This window comes from Phoenix dactylifera, unplaced genomic scaffold, assembly GCF_009389715.1.
Source record: "Phoenix dactylifera cultivar Barhee BC4 unplaced genomic scaffold, palm_55x_up_171113_PBpolish2nd_filt_p 001224F, whole genome shotgun sequence".
Lineage (NCBI taxonomy): Eukaryota > Viridiplantae > Streptophyta > Magnoliopsida > Arecales > Arecaceae > Phoenix > Phoenix dactylifera.
In genome coordinates, this window is record NW_024068559.1 from 47,138 (window position 1) to 66,945 (window position 19,808).

A 19,808-nucleotide genomic window follows, 5' to 3' on the forward strand; every position below is an offset into this window, starting at 1 on the left:
AATTTAAAGATACGAAATTTGAAATTGTTCAAAGTAAATATTCCAAATGCTGGCATTATGTGATGCATTTGTCTTGGCTGAATGGTGCTGTTAAACTGGTATTGCTTGATTTGTCAGCTGCTATGCTTTAAGCCGAATTTGGGCATGCTGATTGAATGGGAACATTGAAAAAGAGTGACAAGAAAAAGAACACATATTAGGAAGTTTATGCACTAAGTATTATATAGGGAACACTTTGTGACTATGCAAGGGTTCAGATAATTAACTATATTAAATGTGATGAAGATTGCATTCCTCATTATAGTACTGTACTGACATGTGGCAGTTGGTATTTCCTTTGATGTTTTGCACCAAACATTGTACGCTTTGTTGCTGGCATGTTTTGTCTTATCGGCCCAAATTAGGCAATACGAGACATATCGTACCATACTATACCGGTTTGGTACCGCTATCCGGTACAGGTGACGTACCGACACTCGGTATGCCAAAAAAATTCTGTACTATATGGATATAGTGCTAGTGTGGCACCGGTACGGGGTTCGGTACCAAGACGGCAAACCTTGGTTGCTGCTGTATGGTATGTATTAGTATCATAGTTTACTAGTCCCTAACTGGTATATGGCTGCTAGTGCTAGTACTTCAAACTTGGGAACATTTTTTGATGGCTGTCAATGCTATACCAGTCTACATGTTAAAACCATAACAATGTTGACATTGGAACAAAGTGGTCACTATATACCATTGCTTGTTGGCATTTGACTCCGTGGTTGAACCAAATGAGATTACATGTGAAATACTTTTGTTTGACTGTTGGAGTTTAAATGGAAAAGGAGCAGTATTACAACCATAACAACATTTATACAGAACCTTTTCCTTCTCAAGGTAGCTTTTGCAAGTCCAAGTATTTTCTTCTGCAGGGGGTTGGTATTCCTTATCTCTATTATGCATTATGAAGTTGTGCACTGATTTTTCCTTGTTAACCACTTAATACCATCAAAGTTGATAGAGGATGGCGCACTTGAAACAAGTCAATTGCTTGACAGCAAATATTAGCAGGCTACTATTTTCTTCCTTTTTTTCAATTACTGTTGCTTGCTTTCAGTTTGAATTTTCCATCTAACTTGTGTTTCAGTTTATGGTATTCCTGAATATCTAGTTTTTGCCGAATAATCTAATGTTATTCGTATAACATATCACAGCATTGGCCGGGAATTATGTCAATTTCGGTGTGTTTGAATTATATGGTGATAGGGCACTTGCGGACGCCCTTGATGTCTCCCTAAAGATGACTCTATCAATTCCTCTGCCTGATATATTGGCATTCCGAAAGGTGAGATGTCTGATTTGGCTTGAAAACATGTCTTCTTTCAAATTGTCCTACAATATCTTCATGTAGTTGCTTGTACTTTTCTGTTTCGTGCTTAATCTTGTTTAGTGAGAAATAGGTCAAACTTTACCTCTATAGATGCTCTAATATTGCACTATCATTTCTAGCATTACAGCAAATTGAATTTTTGGTCCTATACTCATGAATACCATGAAAATGGGATCTGTTCTAGGTGATGTTCAAATGGCAAAGACTTTGTATGCAAATGCATGGTTATGTTTATTTATTCATATCAAGGTCCGCCGTACCGGTACCGGTCGGCGTACCGGTACCGGTCGGCGTACCGGTGGCCGGCCGGACCGGTACGGTACCGGTCCGGTCCGTACCGGCCGGTACCGGTCCGGTCCGTACCGGCCGGTACCGGTGGTTTCAAAAACCACAGCGCGCGGCGCTGTGGTTCTAAAAAAAAAAAAAAAAATCGTACCGGTGCGAACCGGCCGGTTCGCACCGGTACGAGGCCCGTACCGGCCGGTACGAGGCCCGTACCGGCCGGTACGGGCTCCGAACCGGCCGGTACGGGCTCCGAACCGGCCGGTACGGGCTCCGAACCGGCCGGTACGGGCCCGAACCGGCCGGTACGCACCCGTACCGGCCGGTTCGGATAAAAAACCGGGAAATACCGGTTTTTTATCCGTTCCGGTACCGGTCTAGGACCGGACCGGTACGTACCGGCCCGTACCGGCCGGTACGGACCGGTACGGCATTCCATGATTCATATGTTTTTTGCTTTTTCTGAGCTCATGAATATACTTTCTACTTATACGATATTAGGAGGAAAAAGTTGTGTGATGTTCTTAAACTCATGGTTGTATTACAAATTTGATGTTTTGATTACAAACGTGAGCCTGCCACATCAATTGAAAGATGATGCTGGCATACACTTCCCTATTCAAGTCCATATCAAAAGGGCTTTGGACATGGCCTCCACCCAAGGGTTGCACTGTTCTTATGGAAGGTGGTCTGGGATCGCCTACTAACAAGAACAGTTCTCAGTGGTCGTGGACTACGGATTCCCTTAGAGTGCGGGATTTGCGGTGTTGATGAGACGGTGGATCATGCAGTGTTTCAGTGTGCATGGGCAAGAGCGGCTTGGCATTTGGCAGGGATCTCGAGGGAAGCTTGGAGCTAGAGGGACCTATTTTTGCAGGCCATCCGTCGATGGTCAGGTACGCCACCGTTGCGACTAAAGATTGTTGAGTGACTTCCACAGCTTACTAGATCTGGCTGGCAAGGAATGCTCGAATCTTTGGTGAGTATAGTGTCGCCGAGGCTCGTGGTAGAGAGCGCCCGGGCGCAGGTGGCGGAAATCAGTCATATTACATATGCAGAAGCGCCTTTGACAGCTTAGAATATCTGGGGTTCCCATCCTGTTCAGGCAGTATCCCGTACGGTGTTCTTCACCTGGGAGACCCACTTCCGAGCTTCCTCAAGGTCAATTTTGATGGGTCTGTCTCGGACGGAGGTATGCGGGGTGGCGTGGGGTTTGTTATCAGAGACCAGAACGCCATAGTGGTAGCAGTTGGTGGCTGTCAGCATTCGATATTTCGGTCTCTGGTGCAGAGTTGAGGGCCACTTGGGCAGGCCTTCGACATGCCTGGCTAGAGTTGCAAGCGCGCTCAGTTGTCCTAGAGGGTGACTCGGCCACGATTATTAGCTGGATCCAGAAGGGTCCGAGGGGTGTGGGTGACGTCCACCCTCTGCTTCGTGACATCTGGGCCATGACAAAGGATGGAGTGGCCTTTCAGGCCAAGCATGTTTTCCATGGAGCTGCGGATTGGGTGGCCGCCTATGTGGCCAGCTATACGGATAGTACCGTGTGGGTTGGGGATGGGGAGCTGCCTAGGGTGCTTCGAGATATTCTGTTTTCTGACTTTATTGGGTGTATTCGTACTCGTCAGATATGAATCGCCTGTCTTAGCACCAAAAAAAAGGCTTTTGGACAAAATACATAAGATGGCTTTATACATCCTTTTTTAAAAAGATGGCTGAATGCTTTTGTTCATCTGTCTGACAGGTGTTATATTCAGCAAACCTATACACCTTTCTCTCCTCTTAAATTGTAACACAATATTTATAGGCAGCTTTGACAGGTAAATATTGGAGCTTGTGCAATGTGATTCAGTGCTGATAAAATCCACACCTTGATGTACATCTTAGTAAATGGAGATGCTATGCTATGTAACTGTTACCAATTCATTAGTCATATGCTTATCATGGCTACTGGGTTTTGATATATAAGCAAATTTCGTGGTTTCATGCCAGTACATTAGCAAAAGTTGGACATATATAATACTTAGTTCATAAAATAAGTTCACATGTTTTGGGGTCTGTTGCACGGTTTGCTATCCTGCTAAAATCATATCTCAAGTTCACTATTGCTGGATTTGTCTTGAATACATTCTGCTTCTTGTTTGCAGGCATAGCGCCATTCTAGTGTTTCATCAGATTTTCAGAGGCATCTACTATATGTTCTAAATTCTCTATGTTGGTCAGCAGACATCTTTCTATTTCGAAGAATAATTTGCTTAAGAAACAGATGCACTACTTAGGCATAAAAGGCATCCCAAGTGATTTTTAAAACTATCGAAAAAGGTTCGCCATCGGTACGATCCTATTATAGTGTCGGTACAGTACAACTTGGTGTACCAAGTGTTGATACGGTATGGTATGGCATCATGGTTTGGTGCTGGTATGGTATGGTACCAACTAGTATGGCACATCTTGCTATCGAGTGTTATTAGTTGTTACTTCTTTCTTATCCTTCTTGTCTTTGAATCAGGGTCGGAGGAAATGGTACCGGTTCCTCGGCGGAACGAGTTGGTACAGCCATGGGACGCGGCCGTGGCCGTGGCCTCTGCCGGTCCCCCGCAGTTGCGGGCGTCCGCGGCTGCTTCCTCTCTCGCCCGCTCGCTCTCTCTTTCTCTTCTTCTCCGGCTCCGCAGCGAGCCATTTTTAATGCCGAAACCGTACCGGTGAGCCACTGGTACGGCTCGGAATGCGCGGAATCGTCCGGTTCAGAACGGTTCCGCATTCCATGCTTTGAATTGATCTTTTAGTCTGCTATCATAATTCTTCACTGGGTAATTAGATTGTATATTTTATTCTGTTTTAATTACTGAAATATTTGAAACCAACCTAACTTATCTGCTTGAAGTCCAGGTATTCAGCAATCTGATGAATTTGTTATTGTTGATTGGGTGGTCCATTTCTAAGGGCTGTTAGTCAGAGGTTCTAAACAACAAATAATTTATGCTTTAGAGACTGGGTGGTTGGTAGGGGTGTTTTATCATCTTCCCCTAATACTTGGAGCCCTTGAGAACACCCTAATAATTATAGTGGCCACTACTCTTATTGCCCCCTAAAAGGTCTTCTAACATATTGGCAACATCAAGCTCCTTATGATTGACTTGGATTTAAATGTAAAATTATATCTGCTGGACGTGAGCTGGATCCAGGCCTCTCTGGAAGGCTAGGCCTTGGCCTGGCTCTTATAAACTTAAGGGCCTAGGCAAGTCATGGACCTCAAGATTGAGGTAGCATGAAATCACTCAGTATAATTTTGTCTTTTTCTGACTAGGATTTGGTATGCGTTCAGAAAAGGCTTTTTTCTTTTTAAAAATCTTGTATGCTTTATATTTTTTATATTTCACATTAGAAAAGTCCAAAATTGGTAATTTTATGTTTTCTTGCATATTATTTATATTTCTGTCTTTTTAGCTTGGAGAACTATATCAGCATGCTTCCCATTCTTATAACAGGATTGGGGACAGATCAAAACTGATTTGATGGAATTGTGCGCAAGCAATTTTTTTCAAAACACATTTTGGTCATAATATTGTATTAAGTTTTCCTGTCTATGGTGTCACACACACATGATTTTGCTGCCTTAAAAATTGCCTTTTTTTTCTTATGGTTTTGAGGACCTTGTCAAATGAACTTCACATATGATTTGTTTCTTCTCTTTCAGCTTACGAAGGCTTACTTTGCATTTCTGGAGGTTTTGTTCAACAACCATATTTCCTTCATTTTGAACCTGGATACAAGCACCTTTATGCATATTGTTGGCTCGCTTGAATCTGGTTTAAAAGGCTTGGATGCTGGTATCTCATCTCAGGCATGTGTTGCACTAAGTGCTTCATCCTTCTCGAGAACAAATTATCTATTTCTTTGCCTTTAATTTTGCTTTTTCCCGTGTTCCTTTCTTCACTCAAACACCTATCATAAATGTTGAAAGTTGAAACAATTATTAGTATGCTAAAGGATTATGACATTCTTAACAGAACATTGCTTGTTGCTTACATGTGTAATTACTTGTAAATTCTGTTTTATTTTAGCTAATGTTCTTTTTCTTTCAGTGTGCATCTGCAGTGGATAACCTTGCTGCATTTTACTTCAATAACATAACGGCAGCAGAGGTGCCCCCATCGCCAGCTGCACTAAATCTTGCTAGGCATATTGCAGAGTGCGCCAATTTGTTTCCTGAGGTAAGTGTTTATCATCTTGTTGTACCTAAAAATCATTTGCTGATGTGTTTATTAATTATTTTCAGTACATGATGTTTTTATCAGTTTGTATCTCATTAGTTTATTCCTTGTCAATTTTCATGTATACATGGATTCCATGAACTAAAATAACGTTTTGATTTTAATGGTTTCTTATGTATCAACCAATTGTTTATATTTTTCCCTTTTCATGTAATATACATAGTGCATCTTTCACTAAATCTGGATAGACCTGTACAAACCTGCAATGAACAGTTGTCACTAAGCAATTAAAATGCACTGAAATCAGGCATAACATTTCCTTGCTCAACATTTCAGTTTATAACAAAATAGCTGGCTGCAGGTTTGGGAGTGGTCGATCTAATTTATATGTTTATGGATTTGTCCTAGTTCTAGTTGGAACTTAGTCTAAATCCAATTTTCCTTCCAAAAATAAGATTTCATAAAAAGTTAAAAATGATATCAAAGAATTATCTTCTTCACTTTATACAATTCATTAGCATGTTTTGTCTATTTTTAAAGTTCTAATTCATTAGGATAGTGTTAGGAGATGTCAGAGTCCATGTTGGTAATATGTGGAGAGAGGTTGGATCCACATATGCCCTTTAAGATAAGCAGATATATCAATTGATTTGACATCACTTAGGAAAAAGAAAAGAGATTGAGGTAGTTAAGGTTAGACGATCCAGTGCCAAGACTCGTATTGGTCAACTATCAGTTCGGTACCGTACCGATATACGGTACATAGTGGTGTGCCGGTTTTGAATCGGCATGTCATTTTTTTTTGTTTTCTTTCAATTTTTTAATCTTTAATGGAAAAAAATTGTTTTTTTTATTTTTGAATGATTTTAAGTCTAATTTGATGTTTCTTGATATTTTTTGATGTTTCTATCATCTTGGTACATCCTAAATGATGCTTCATGTTTTTTAGTGATTTTTCTACATTACCGTGATATTGCTTTGAAATAATGTTATCTTGGGGAGGCAAAAATTTTGCAAATCTGTGTCATTGCGTTTGCTACTCCTAGCCTTTTTCGTTAGCGTTGGGCTGACACCAAATGTAAAGAAAAAATCAGCAATCTTGGCTTCACATGCTAGCGAAAATTTGAAATATTTTAAAATTAATAAGTAAGATACAAAACATATAATGATACAATCAATTGCATGTATTTAAAGTATAACGTACTTATCGATATCTAGAATCTTATCAAGTGGCAATCTTCCGTAGATATCCGGATGTTTAATACAGTCATGAGGCAAATGAACCAACTTTTCGAAATAAGCAGTGTTGTAGTCTTGTATGCTCATCTTGTAAGGTAGTGCTCTAGGTTATAACCAATCTCGGATATCTCACTGAAGTTCTGGCTTTAAGAGGTGTCCTCTAGCTGATAATACGGTTGTAGAGGGACTCATCCGAATATGCTAGTAGCAAAATCGGACCGGTAAGGTGCTCTAAGCTATGGGATAATAGCCACTAGAAGATGATGCTTGAGATGCACCATATCCATATCTGTATGGATCATAGGATTCCTATGGTTGCGTTTAATAGAATCCAAAATGCGACTTAGAATCTGATATGTCTATGGATCCTACTTCACGTGTAAGGTCATTTGCAGTTGCATCATGTTCTCCTGAATGATCTCGAGGAGACCGTCTCCTATATGTAATCATATTCTCGTGGGCTCTACCAGCTTGTGCACTATGGTCCATATCCTATGTAGCATATGTAAACTGAAATTCACCAGTGAATCGAAGACCACCCTACGGAAGTGTTTCATGAACGTGGTCTCATATCCTCTACTTTTTCCCTAGAAACCAAATCCATGATCATTAGAACTGTCATCATTGCTCTCCCTGGCCTCTTAGTGAACTAACTCTTTTACTCTCTCCCTCGGGGCTGCAACTGCCTTTCTTTTTTCTTTCAAATTATGCTGAGCATCTTTGACCCTCAGGTAACCGCTATTTGAATCTGATTATATATAATATATATATATATATATATTTATAAAAATTTATAAAAATATATACACAATAGGGGGATGAAGGGATTATGGACTTAATATTGATATTATAGATTATAGTTGTTTGTTAAAGGTCGAATTAGAAGTTTGGTGTATTATTGATTTTTACTTGATATTAGTTATATATCCAGGTCATTATACAAAGGTCCCTCTGTCCACTTTACCTTTCATCCTTTTTTTATTTTTTATTTTTTTGTAATTCTTGGTCTGGTACCCGAACTAGTCCGAATAACCCAATCCGAATAAAGATTAACCAGGCGATTTCAGATACCCGATGGATTTAACCTTTTTTGATGTGATGGGTTTGGGATATTTTTGGGCAAATTTTGAATTAGATTTGGATGGGTTTGGGTGTCAGGATTTTAAACGAGTTCCTACATGGTTAGGGCAAATTTTGCGGGTACCCTACCTATTGCTATTCCTAATACAGACGACATTAGAACCCCTTGCATTTGTTCATCTCCTTTCTCCATTCTTTTCATCTAGGACAAGAGTATTGCTCATGCAGTGGCAAGGATGGATTGCATTTGATGCAGCAAGAGGCAGTAGTGAGCGCCAATAGAGGTGGCAGTGATGGCAGTAGCAATGGTGGGTGTCCAACCTTGGCAACATCAGTGTAGTCATTGGTCTCTCCCTCTATCTCTCCATTGCTCTTCTTTTTGCCCTTCTTCCCCTATTTGTTAGCCTTTATCCACCACTTCCCTTGTCTGTGTATATGTGACATGGATGAGCAGTCTCTAGTTGTTGATACATGTTGAAACGCCCCTTCTTAGTTAGACTGGCAAATCCACATAACATTGCTAACAATTGCATTAAGATGAAGCATTCAAAGTGTTTAGCCTTAAGAGGATTGAAGTAAGTCTAGGTGTTATTATGAGTATGAAGATCCATAAAGTATTTGAGCTTTGATTTTTTGACAACATTTAGTAAAGACATGCTTTGCTAGTATTGGAGCTTTGGCATATGAAGTTTTTCAACATAGAATAGAACGAAGCATTATCATAATCATAATCATAAAGTCTTTTTCCAACTATTTGGATCCGCCTTATGGATCCTCATTATGGCTACCTCTGATATTGTTCTAACTTTATCCACATCCTTCCTGACAACCTTTATCTGTGTTATCTTAGATCTTCACTTCTTTTCTTACCACTTTCAACAGATTAAAATACCTCTCCTTACTAGAGCCTCCTCGGATCTTCTTTGTACATGTCCATACCATCTCCATCGAATTTGCATAATTTTGTTCTTAATTTATGCGACTTCTATAGCTCCTCAAAATTATTTATTTTTTATTTTATTCTCTTAGTTTTACCATACATCCATGTTAACATTCTTATTGCTACTACATTCAACTTATTTTCATTTTTTTTCTTTATTGCTTGACAATCTGAGCTATACAATATGGCAGGCCTTATTGTTTTATAAACAATTCTCTTAAATCTCTAAAATGTACGCATATTACATATTATTCTAGAAGCACATTTCCACTTCAATCAACTAGCTCAAATTCTATTACATATATCTCCATCTTTCTCTCTATTTTGTATAGTAGATCCTAAGTAACAAAATTCACCTCTTTATAGTATCTCTTGGTTATCAATATTATTTGGTATTGTACTTTCATTTCATTCTCACCAAATTTACATGTCATATACTATCTTTATTCTACTAATCTTTATACCTTATTCTTAAAGTTTTCTTTCGTAAGTCTAATTTAGTATTTAATCTAGTTTTCTTTTCATCAACCATCACCATATCATCCACAAATAATATATACCATGAATGCATGTTTTTGAATATTAGAAGTTCATCTATAAGTAGAACAAAAAGCTATAGACTTAATGTTGATCCTGCAAGCTTATAGTAATTGTAACTATACTTATGTAGTAACTCATAACACATCAATTCTCCAGCACTACATTCTCCAATTATTCCATTATAAATTTTATGGACGCCTTTCCTTCTGAAAATCCACCATATGCTTTCCCTAAGTCAATGAAGATCATATGCAGACTTTTCCTTTTTCTCTATAATTCTCAATCTATTGTCTAAGTAAAAAGATAGCCTCCGTGATTAATTTTTCAGGCATAAATCCATATTGGTTATATGATGTACTTGTTACTTTTGTTAATCTAGGTCTAGTTATCCTTTCTCATAATTTTATAGTGACTCATAAACTTATTTCCCTGATAATTAAAATAATTTTGGACATCATATTTATTCCTATGACAATTACTAAAATATTTCTCCTCCAATAATCTGGATTTTTCTTAGTTCTAAATTTCATTAAGTAAATTATTAAGCCAGTTTAACCCAATATCTTTGATGATTTTCCAAATCTCAAGATATTTTATTGGGCCTTAATGCAATTATCTTTTTACATTCTTGTCAAAGCTCTCTCCGGTTCACTTTTGTGAATTGAATGACCACAACCTTTATGCCCTAATTTTACTTTTTCAATAAAGTTTTCTTTATTAGAATTGTCATTTAATAAATTTCAAAATACTATCTCCATCTTTCTTTATTTTCCTCATCCTTCACTAATATCCTGTTATCCTCATTTTTAATGCATCTAACTTATCAATGTATCTAGATTTCCTCTCTAGCTTAACTATTCGATAAATTTTATTCTCACCTTATGAACCCAAGCTGATATGTAAATTATCGTATGCTACATGTTTTGCATTCATAGAATTTTTGCATTTTTCTTGGTCTCTTGAGATCTTATAAAATCCTTACCATCATTTGTTTTTTTGCCATTATTTAGAACAATCTTTTTTTTTTTTAAAATTTCAATTGTCTCTTGTACCTCATTATTCCATAGCAAAGTTTCTTTATTGTATATCTTCTCTCTTTTGATTCCTCGAAAACATCTTTTGCTGCCTTCTTACCACAATTAGCCATTTGCTCCTGCTTTTTTATTTAGTTCAATCCTTAAATTCCAATTTCCTTCCTTAATAGTTTATTCCTAAAATATATAATATTCAAATTTTTAGATTATTTTCTTTTTTCTTGCACTTGGTGTATAAATCAAAGATTAATAGGATGATACTCGTACGGGGTCGATACTAAGATGGCGAACTTTGCAACCTATGTTATGCTAAACTTTCTCATTGTATTACTTTAGAATCGATACATGTTCATCTTTCTCTTCTTTTAATAAAAAGTAATTTGTTTGTGATAAATTTGATCCACTGTTAAAAGTTACTAAATGCTCATCTTTCTTCTTAAAAAATGTGTTTGCAATATGTGTTTGCAATTGCGAGGTTGTTAGCCACGGCAAACGCTAGGATCGAATCTCCCAACAAATTTCTATCCGCAAAACTAAATCTATCATTTAATAGAATGCTGCATTATGCTTGCTCTTCAGCAAAAAGGGAAGTCCAGCTTATATGGGAAAGAGTAAGGAAGAAAAAGAGAGGAAGACGATCGCATAGTTCCGAGCCCGAGGGCAAGACCTCATGTCGTATTCGATTTTTGAAAACATTTAGTGAAAACATTTATCTTTAGGATATTTTTATCTTTTTTGGGTTTTTGAAAACATTTAGTGAAAACATGCATTTTTCTACTATGAGAGCTTTACATTACAAATGTTTTTTCAGCATAGAATGTAATGTTGCACTATACTTGTTTGCTTTCTGCATATTCTGCAGAACCACAATTTGCCCTACTATCTCACTCACTCTCTTTCTGTCCCCACCCACCCACCCACCCGCCGCGTGTCTGTCTTGGAGATTTATGGTAGACCACCTTTTACTATATCTAATACTTGCTTAAAAATTACTATCTAATTTATGTAGTACATTGTTAGAGCATAAATACCACTAACATAGTTGGATACAGAATGCTTATTTACATTCAAGCTACCTTCTTTTGTGTAATATCCTTAGCTTGCTTTTTCCATTCCTTCCATTGCACTAATATATCTTTTCCATTTTTTGAACAGATACTCAAGACACTGTTTGAGATAGTTTTATTTGAAGATTGTGGAAATCAGTGGAGTCTTAGCAGACCAATGCTGAGCTTAATTCTTATTAGTGAACAGGTGACTTTCGTTGATTTGTATCTTGCACCTGTTGTTGTTTTTATATTGTATATATGCTCTATGCTAGAAATTCGTTTTGTGCAGAAGAATTCATGAATTGGATGCTGGCATATTTATGTCATAATTTATGGATAAACAGTCTTGAATGAGAGTTAAACTGATGTTGTTTGCATTTTGAATTTTATGAATTTTATTCATGCAACAATTCTTTGCATTATCTAGTTAATATCTGTATGGGATTCATACGTTTTTTTTCTAGGAAGTTGAAAAGTGCTGAAGTTTTATTTGTTGGAATGCTCTTAACTAATGAAAAGCAAACTAGTTTGTCTGTGTACCTTATGGTCTCATTTTTTTCATCCATAAAGTTTTGATGTGGGCCTCTTTTTTAGTCCTCCAAGCAACCAAGTTCATCCGAGCGAAGTATGTCAGCCAGATTGTGGCTTTTTATATGCCTATATATGTTCGGTTGGTTTTGACCACTAAATTGGAGGAACTTTGGCTGTTTGGATGAATGGATAAATGACTAGTTATTATATATTTTGCAAAAAATGTTTGTTCTTTCTATTTGGCATAATCTAATAGTTTCCTTTGGTGTAACTATTATGACATGAAAGATTTATTTCTTAAATCATTACTCAATATTTGCGTTAGATTATGCAGCTTACTACAAGTCTGCAACCGATAAACTTTATCTTCCTCCAAAAATGGGAATCAATAGTAAACTCAAAAATCCCTCTCTCATTAATATATAAAGGTTGGCTGTATGCTGTGTCTAACAAGTAACAACTTCGCCTTGTTTTGCTAACAAATGAATTAGACAACATCGTGTGACTTGATGATGGTGAGAAATGGGCAAGGGTTAGTTAAGCCATCCATAAACAACATGCCATGACTTGACTTTGGTAATTTGATTATTCTTGATGGAAGTGGTACAAAGTACAAGAGGACAAGAAGTTCTGTTCCAGCATTCAAATGGAGCAAAGGTAGGGAATGATGCTTGATAATGATTGTGTTTGCTACTGTGAGAATTGGAAGGTTAACAAGAAAGAGTGGAGAGTTAGAAGAGGGGTGATGACATGGAAATCACTATTTCAAACTCGTATGAAACTAAATTGTAAGATTAGTCCAAGGAACATGGTTAACATTACATGCTAATATATGTTTGGATGGAAAATAATGTTAGTGGATGGAGAACAATGTAAATTTTTGCATCAAAAAAGGATTAGTTATAGTTTAAAAGAAATTTATTTATTATTTACATTATTATGCGTAGGTCACTGCAAGGAAATATAGAGGTGAATAAGATATTTGTAAGTGGTTACTCAGGTTTTAGAGATAGAATATGAGATGAAAAATGGTTGACAATTATGTTTTAATAACGCTATTGTACTTTATTGATGTTAATATTAGAATATTGATATTTTTATTAAATAATATATGTTATATTAATTTTTAATTATATTAATAATATATTATATTTTATGCCAAATTTGCTTTATTCCTAGTCATTACCTATACTTATCCTAACATAGGAACCAAGTTAATCATTCCCTATAATTCACAGGAATAGATTTCTAGATTTGGAAAATAATTCCTGATTCCCATTCCTGACAACCAAAAATGGCCTATAGGGTATAGGAAAGGGTTATGGAACAAAGATGGGGGTTGGGGGGGGAAGGTAACACCAACCTTGAGGGACCAATTTGGTTTCACATCAGGAAGGTCAAAAATGGAGGCTAGTTTATGCTTCTTTATGAAAAGATTCATGGCTCATAGTCTTCATCAAATTGGATTAATCATTATAATGGAGTAGCAGAACAGGTGTCAATGTCTTTGGATTGTAACATAAATGAACACTAGGCCCAAATATTTTTAAACTAATCATAGATGAACTTCTAATTTTTCAGCTGTAATGTGGTTAAATAACTTGTAGGTCACATAATGGTAGTTGTGAGAAGGTGAATGGAATTTATGCTCTGTTGGGACATGGAGGAAACTTTTTAAGTTATTAATATTAAAATTACTAACTCAAAATAGAGTATATGGACTGCTATTAAAATGGAACTAGAAATGAAATCTTATTCAAGTGAACGAGCCATATACAACATATTGTGATCGACCTGGGATAAATTGTGGGGAAGAATGGAGAGATTGGTAAGGCTTGTTATAGGATTACATTTGGATGGATAAAATGGAGAGGTGATTTTTGGATCTTATGTGACTGATGCATGCCTAGTGACTTAAATACATCTATTGCAGTAGTAAAGAGGTTCTATGTAAATAGGATGATCATGGTATACATGAGAATGTTGAGATGGAAGTGTAATAGTGTTTGATTTGCTAGGATGACTTGTGTAATGAGATCATAATTGGCTGGATGGAGTAGAGAGGCGGTCTTACCCCTTAGATAAAAAAGTAGAGAGTTGCTTTTACTATAAACCACAGTTTTTGAGTTTTGCATGGTTCATTATGTTTGTGATAATAAAAAGGATCTTACTGTATGGACGTGGCATAAATATGGATGCCTGAACCTCCAACTCAGCTTCCTTGTTTTCCATAAAAGTCAACATTTGTGGTTCCAAGTTAACAAGATGTCACGGTTTTCCAGTTTAGCCATAAATTGATGTTTCTCCTTATCTCTCCTTATCTGAAGATGATCGTACTCTTTTTATGATATACATGGCCTTCCATATTGTACAAATTGCATCTGTGTAGCTTTCAAGCCTTTAACGAAAACCTATATTTAGTGATGGCCTTGTAAGTCTTGATGTAGTTAGCGGAGGTCTCTATTTGGTCATGTTCCTGATTATTGGTAAAGAATTAGTGAAGACAGACATGCAGTTTTAAGTTGGAACTTGCTAAGACATACAAGTATAGGCACTTCCATTGTATTCTTTCTTTTTGAAGAATAGTAGCTGAGATAATTGAGACTGCTAATCTAATCCATCAACATCACTGGAGCATGATGGTCATGGTTGTATGCTATGTATATTATTGAACGTTTATAATTTTTCTTGTTCTACATCATTTGTTATAAAAGATGTATAACATTATAAGTGTGGGCACTTTCTTTGTGTTATTTCTTACTGAAGAATAGTCACTGAGGTAATTGAGACTTTTAATCCTTTATTATCACTGGACAAGATGGTCATAATCATATCATTTGTATGTCTTTCCATGTTTATTCTTTTTCTTGACCTATCTTCATCTGCCATATAAGATGTTTTATGGTTAAGGCACTATGTTTTGTAAACTTTCTTTTATGCAAATGTTCAGATTAGTTCTGTATTTGGTTATTCTGAAACCTGCTATCTCAAATGATTTTTTTGTATTATATCCTGTCCTTGCCTGGATTCTTTGCTGACTTTACGTATTTTGCACCTGCAGATGTTCAGTGATTTGAGAGTACAGATCTTGGCTTCACAGGTTAGCATCAATTTCCACCTTTTTTGATCATTTGTACTATTGTGTTTTTCCTTGTCCTTGATCAGCTATCAGACCACTTGTTTGTAAATGTTAGCACATTTCTTTTATTATTATTATTTTTTTAGCCTCTAGTTAAGGCCTAGTTTAAGCGGCAAAGAACTAGATTTTAGGACGTGAAGATTTTGTCTCTCAGGTTCTTGTCTTTTTTAATTACAATGCGAGATATTTCATTTGATGTTTGAAAAGATACTGCTGGAAATTATGTTAAAATTCTTAAATCTTCTTATTTTCTTTGTTTTTGGTATAAAAAGTTGTTTCGTTTAGTATGTTTGGTTGCAAGGAAATTCATGAAAACGAATGTGCTTTTTCATGGAAAAGTAAATACTTGTTTGTAGAACTAGAAATAAGCCTTCCAAAGCTTCAATTTTCTGTTGAAACAAACAGAAACTTGGGGCCTCTTTGGTATGGTTGTTTTTGTGGTATTGTTGTTGTTTTGGGTTCTTGTTTCCCTACAAATAAGTGAAATACTGTCTAGAGATTCATGTTGGAGACGACATCTACATGGAAATTCTGCCATTCCTTGCTTTTATTTTCACTTTTTGTAAGCAATAAATCTGTGATGCCAAAATCTCTAAAGGTTTTATAAAACTATTTGAAAAACAAATGCATTTCCTTATGTAGTTGCATTCAGTCTAGCTCAATTTTCTTGGTTTTTTGAAAACAAAAACAGAAACAAAGGCAATACCAAGCAGGCCCTAGAATTCATAAAGTAGTTTTCAATGAGGTTCTCCTTGCAACCAGACCGTTAATTATCGAGACATACAATTCCAAGCAATCTATTTTCCTCCTTTTTTAAGAATCGTGTGCATCTACTGGTGTCAAGTTGCTCATTTTGTTTTCTGACAAAAATGTTGTTTGCTTATATGCAGCCGTCGGATCAACAGCAACGCCTTTCATTATGTTTTGATAAGCTGATGGCTGATGTCACAAGAAGTTTGGATTCGAAGAACAGAGACAAATTTACTCAGAATCTCACCATATTTCGACATGAATTCCGTGTCAAATAGTACCAGCATAGTGGCATTACTTTTTTGGAGAAACCTTTCTGGCTGTGACCTGTAGATGCTCCATTCCATTATGCAACCGCAGTTAGATTTAATGCAGTCATGAGGGGAGAGTACTCTCTGTTGTGCTTATAGTTGACAATATATTTTGGTTTTTGGCTCCTTCCCGCGGTGGCGGGTGTTTATGGGGGTGGGAAATGGGAAAGGGAGGGATATATTTGCTACCATTCTCTAGAGAGTTGTATTCATGTAGGTTTACACCAGTGGTTCATTCTGGTCGTCTTTATATTGGGAATGAAAATATGTTGGGGTTTTTACAGGTTATTTTGTACAGCAGAATTTTAAAATTGCTGTAAGAGGGATGGTGGCTGTCATTAGGTTGTCTGAAACAAACATCCGTGTCTAAAAGATCTAATTCTTTTTCTCAAGGGGAAGAAAGATAAAAAGATGTAAATACTGCTGTCTCTTGTTGGAGCTGTTATATACATTACCTTTGTTATTTTATGTTCTAATATTTTTGTTACCAGCTCATCAGGCATCCATGGTTTTTGATATCTTATCATGGAAGCTTCTGTTTCTCACCCTTCAAAGAGGTATATGGTATCTGGTTAATGATTTGAGTTGTCATGGTGATGTGTAATTATTCCTGTTTTAGAATCTGTTCGTAACGCTTCATTTATGTCTTGGTTGGCTTCCAAATGCCATACAGTTTGTTTTCCGGTTGTTGCAATGAGATCCCTAACATCTGCTACTTAAACTAATGCATGGTATTTTATGAGAGGGTTCTTTACTCTCATACCTTCCTAAATATTGAAATTTATATAAATATTCTCTTAAAATTGCTATTTGCATGTATATTTTTATAAAATATTTATTTTGTATTTTTTTACATGTGTCTATATCATTTAATGTTGTTAAGAATATAGCGGTTTAAAATTGAAATGGCAAAAATATAATGGATAAAACATGAAAAGAAAAAAAATGTTTATAAGTTTATATATGTAAATAGCAATTTTAGAGAGTATTTTAGAAGGATCTATACAAAAAAATTAAATTTTTGCTTAAATATTTTTTTAAAAATTAGAATTTGCATGGATACTCTTCTAAATTGATATTTACATGTATGTTCTTACAAAACACTATTTTTTTATGAATATTTTTGACATAGAGATTTAGATGGCGTGATTAGCCAAAATTATATTTATTTAAATTAAAAATTAATTAAAATTATTTTTTTCTCTGAAGTGGGTAATAGATTAATAGATCTTGCTGGAAATTAATCTCTACATTCTTTAAGAAATTTTCTAATCTCTTTATCCTTCTCTTTGACACTATCCAGAATCAAAACTATTCCTTCGACTTTCTTCTTCACCATAGGCAGTCCTTTTCTTTCATTTGTTAGAGTTCTCGCCATTGAAATTTGAGTCCTTATTGCAACCATAGTTCTTTTTTCATTGGATTCTATTTTACATGAAATTGGTCAGATCCTATTTTTAGCTTTATAAATTATTTAAAAAAAAGTATTGTGAGAGATTTGCAATATTTATCTTTTTGAGCTAGAAAATTTTTCGTGTGCATGTTGGTGGTTGATTTAAAATTGTTATGACAAGATGGGCTTTATATACTAAATCTTTTCTTCTTCCAAAAAATCGAAGTTTCAAAAAAAAGTGGTTTAAGGTACACAACGAGGTGGTCTTTTATCGCATGGTCATCAAGGTTGTTAATAAATTTAAAGGGTTCCGAAGTCTAATAATTTTGCTTAGGGATGATTAATTTGTTCTTCCATCTATTTGCACAACAATATCAAGAAAGCTTAATTGTTGCAATTTATCGTGTGCTTTGATTCTAATTATTTCTATATTTTAATATATGTCCTTATACATGCATCTATAATAATAAATATTACAAACTATGTTTCGATAAAATAAGATATGGTAATAGTTATGAATGATGAAGAACAATGTAGAATAATCTCTTGATTAGTGAAAGAAGTTTCTTTAACTCTTTTTGTTATCTAATTGAGGAGGGGCATCAAACTAAAATCCAAGTGTTAAAACAAGTTAAAGTAGACAAATAAAATTAGATTTTTTTTGCATATAAATTTTTCTAAATATATAAAATTGTATGAATATTCTTGCAAAGTTACTATTTGTATGTATATTTTTATAATTTTTTTTTTTGTGCATGTTTATACATTAAGGTATTTCAATCATTTTTAATTATAAACTGTTAATTTCTTAACAATGTTATATAGTGTGGGCATATATGTAAGGAAAAAAAAAAGGTATACATGCAAAATAAATATTTTATAAAAATATATATACAAATATTAATTTTAAAAAATTATTTTTATAAATTTTAATATTTAAAAAAATGTGTCCGCAAAAAAAAAAAATTGATGAAATACAGGTGTTATGAAGGTTTTTGATTGAATGCCTTTCTACCATGAAAGTACTTTTGTATGATTGTTTATGACGTCAATCTTGGTGCTGTCATTTTGATTGTTGGACGTGTATTTGATAGCTTCACCTCTTGTTTCTAATAGAGGGTAATCACAATGTTGGAACAACAGGCTCTGCTGAAAAATGTTGTATGACCGGTAAAACTGAACAACAATGGCAATCCTGGGACCCATGCAATGGTATCACCATATCAAGCATGTGATATGGGCTTAGTAGACAAAATAATGGGCTTACACTATTGGCCTGCTATGATATTCTTGTTCTATTTATGTGTGTAAATGTTATGCCCCCTGACCCGAAATCACGAGCCGGGGGTCACAAAAACTACCGCATATTCATAAAAAACTCTTTCCATAAGAATGAAAGGTATCTCAACATGATATCATATACAAGCAGCTAAGGCTGGTCGGATAGACCTATGACCCGACCCGACCCAACCCGCTTAGATCTGACCCAATCCAAATTGGAGGACCCACAGGGCTAGGTCGGGTCTTAAAATTGGATTCGTTCTATTTTTTGGGTCGGGTCTGGGTTTATTGAATCTCAATTCGACTTGGACTCGATCTGATCCTTTTTTTTAGGGTCAATTTTAGATCGTTTCTCTAATGACTCGATCCAATCCGACCCAAATTCGAATTACCCATTTAGGCCCGTAGGCCGTAGGACAATCGCTCTGATTGTCTGTTTTCACTTTTACAGGCAAGTTAGATTACAATAACCCAGAAAGCTAAACCATGCCTTTTCCCATGCAAATGTCACCCACCGCCTTGTTTCAGATGGCCTCGTGAACATTTTAATTCCCCAAACCATTGACCAAGGTCGACAGTAGAAGCAGGCACTAGAACCGGTTCACCCCCGATGTCACCTTTGTTTATGGGGATTAGGGCCCATAGCGGAA

At 35.9% G+C, this 19,808-nt stretch overlaps 1 protein-coding gene across 6 annotated transcripts in view; it reads left to right on the forward strand.

Moving 5' to 3' along the window:
• Nucleotides 1-16,974, forward strand: part of LOC120108207 (exportin-7-like) — a 49,686-nt gene extending 32,712 nt beyond the window's left edge. For 5 of the 6 annotated variants that reach the window (XM_039121786.1, XM_039121790.1, XM_039121787.1 and 2 more), the window contains 6 exons: nucleotides 1,200-1,330; nucleotides 5,355-5,501; nucleotides 5,743-5,871; nucleotides 11,860-11,958; nucleotides 15,346-15,384; nucleotides 16,314-16,974. In XM_039121786.1, the coding sequence (XP_038977714.1) occupies nucleotides 1,200-1,330; nucleotides 5,355-5,501; nucleotides 5,743-5,871; nucleotides 11,860-11,958; nucleotides 15,346-15,384; nucleotides 16,314-16,451 (683 nt within the window). In that variant the 3' untranslated portion in view covers nucleotides 16,452-16,974. Of the gene's footprint in view, nucleotides 1-1,199; nucleotides 1,331-3,804; nucleotides 3,980-5,354; nucleotides 5,502-5,742; nucleotides 5,872-11,859; nucleotides 11,959-15,345; nucleotides 15,385-16,313 lie in introns of those variants that run through there. The other variant, XR_005509671.1, reaches the window with a different exon arrangement.
• The last annotated feature ends 2,834 nt before the right edge of the window (nucleotides 16,975-19,808 follow it).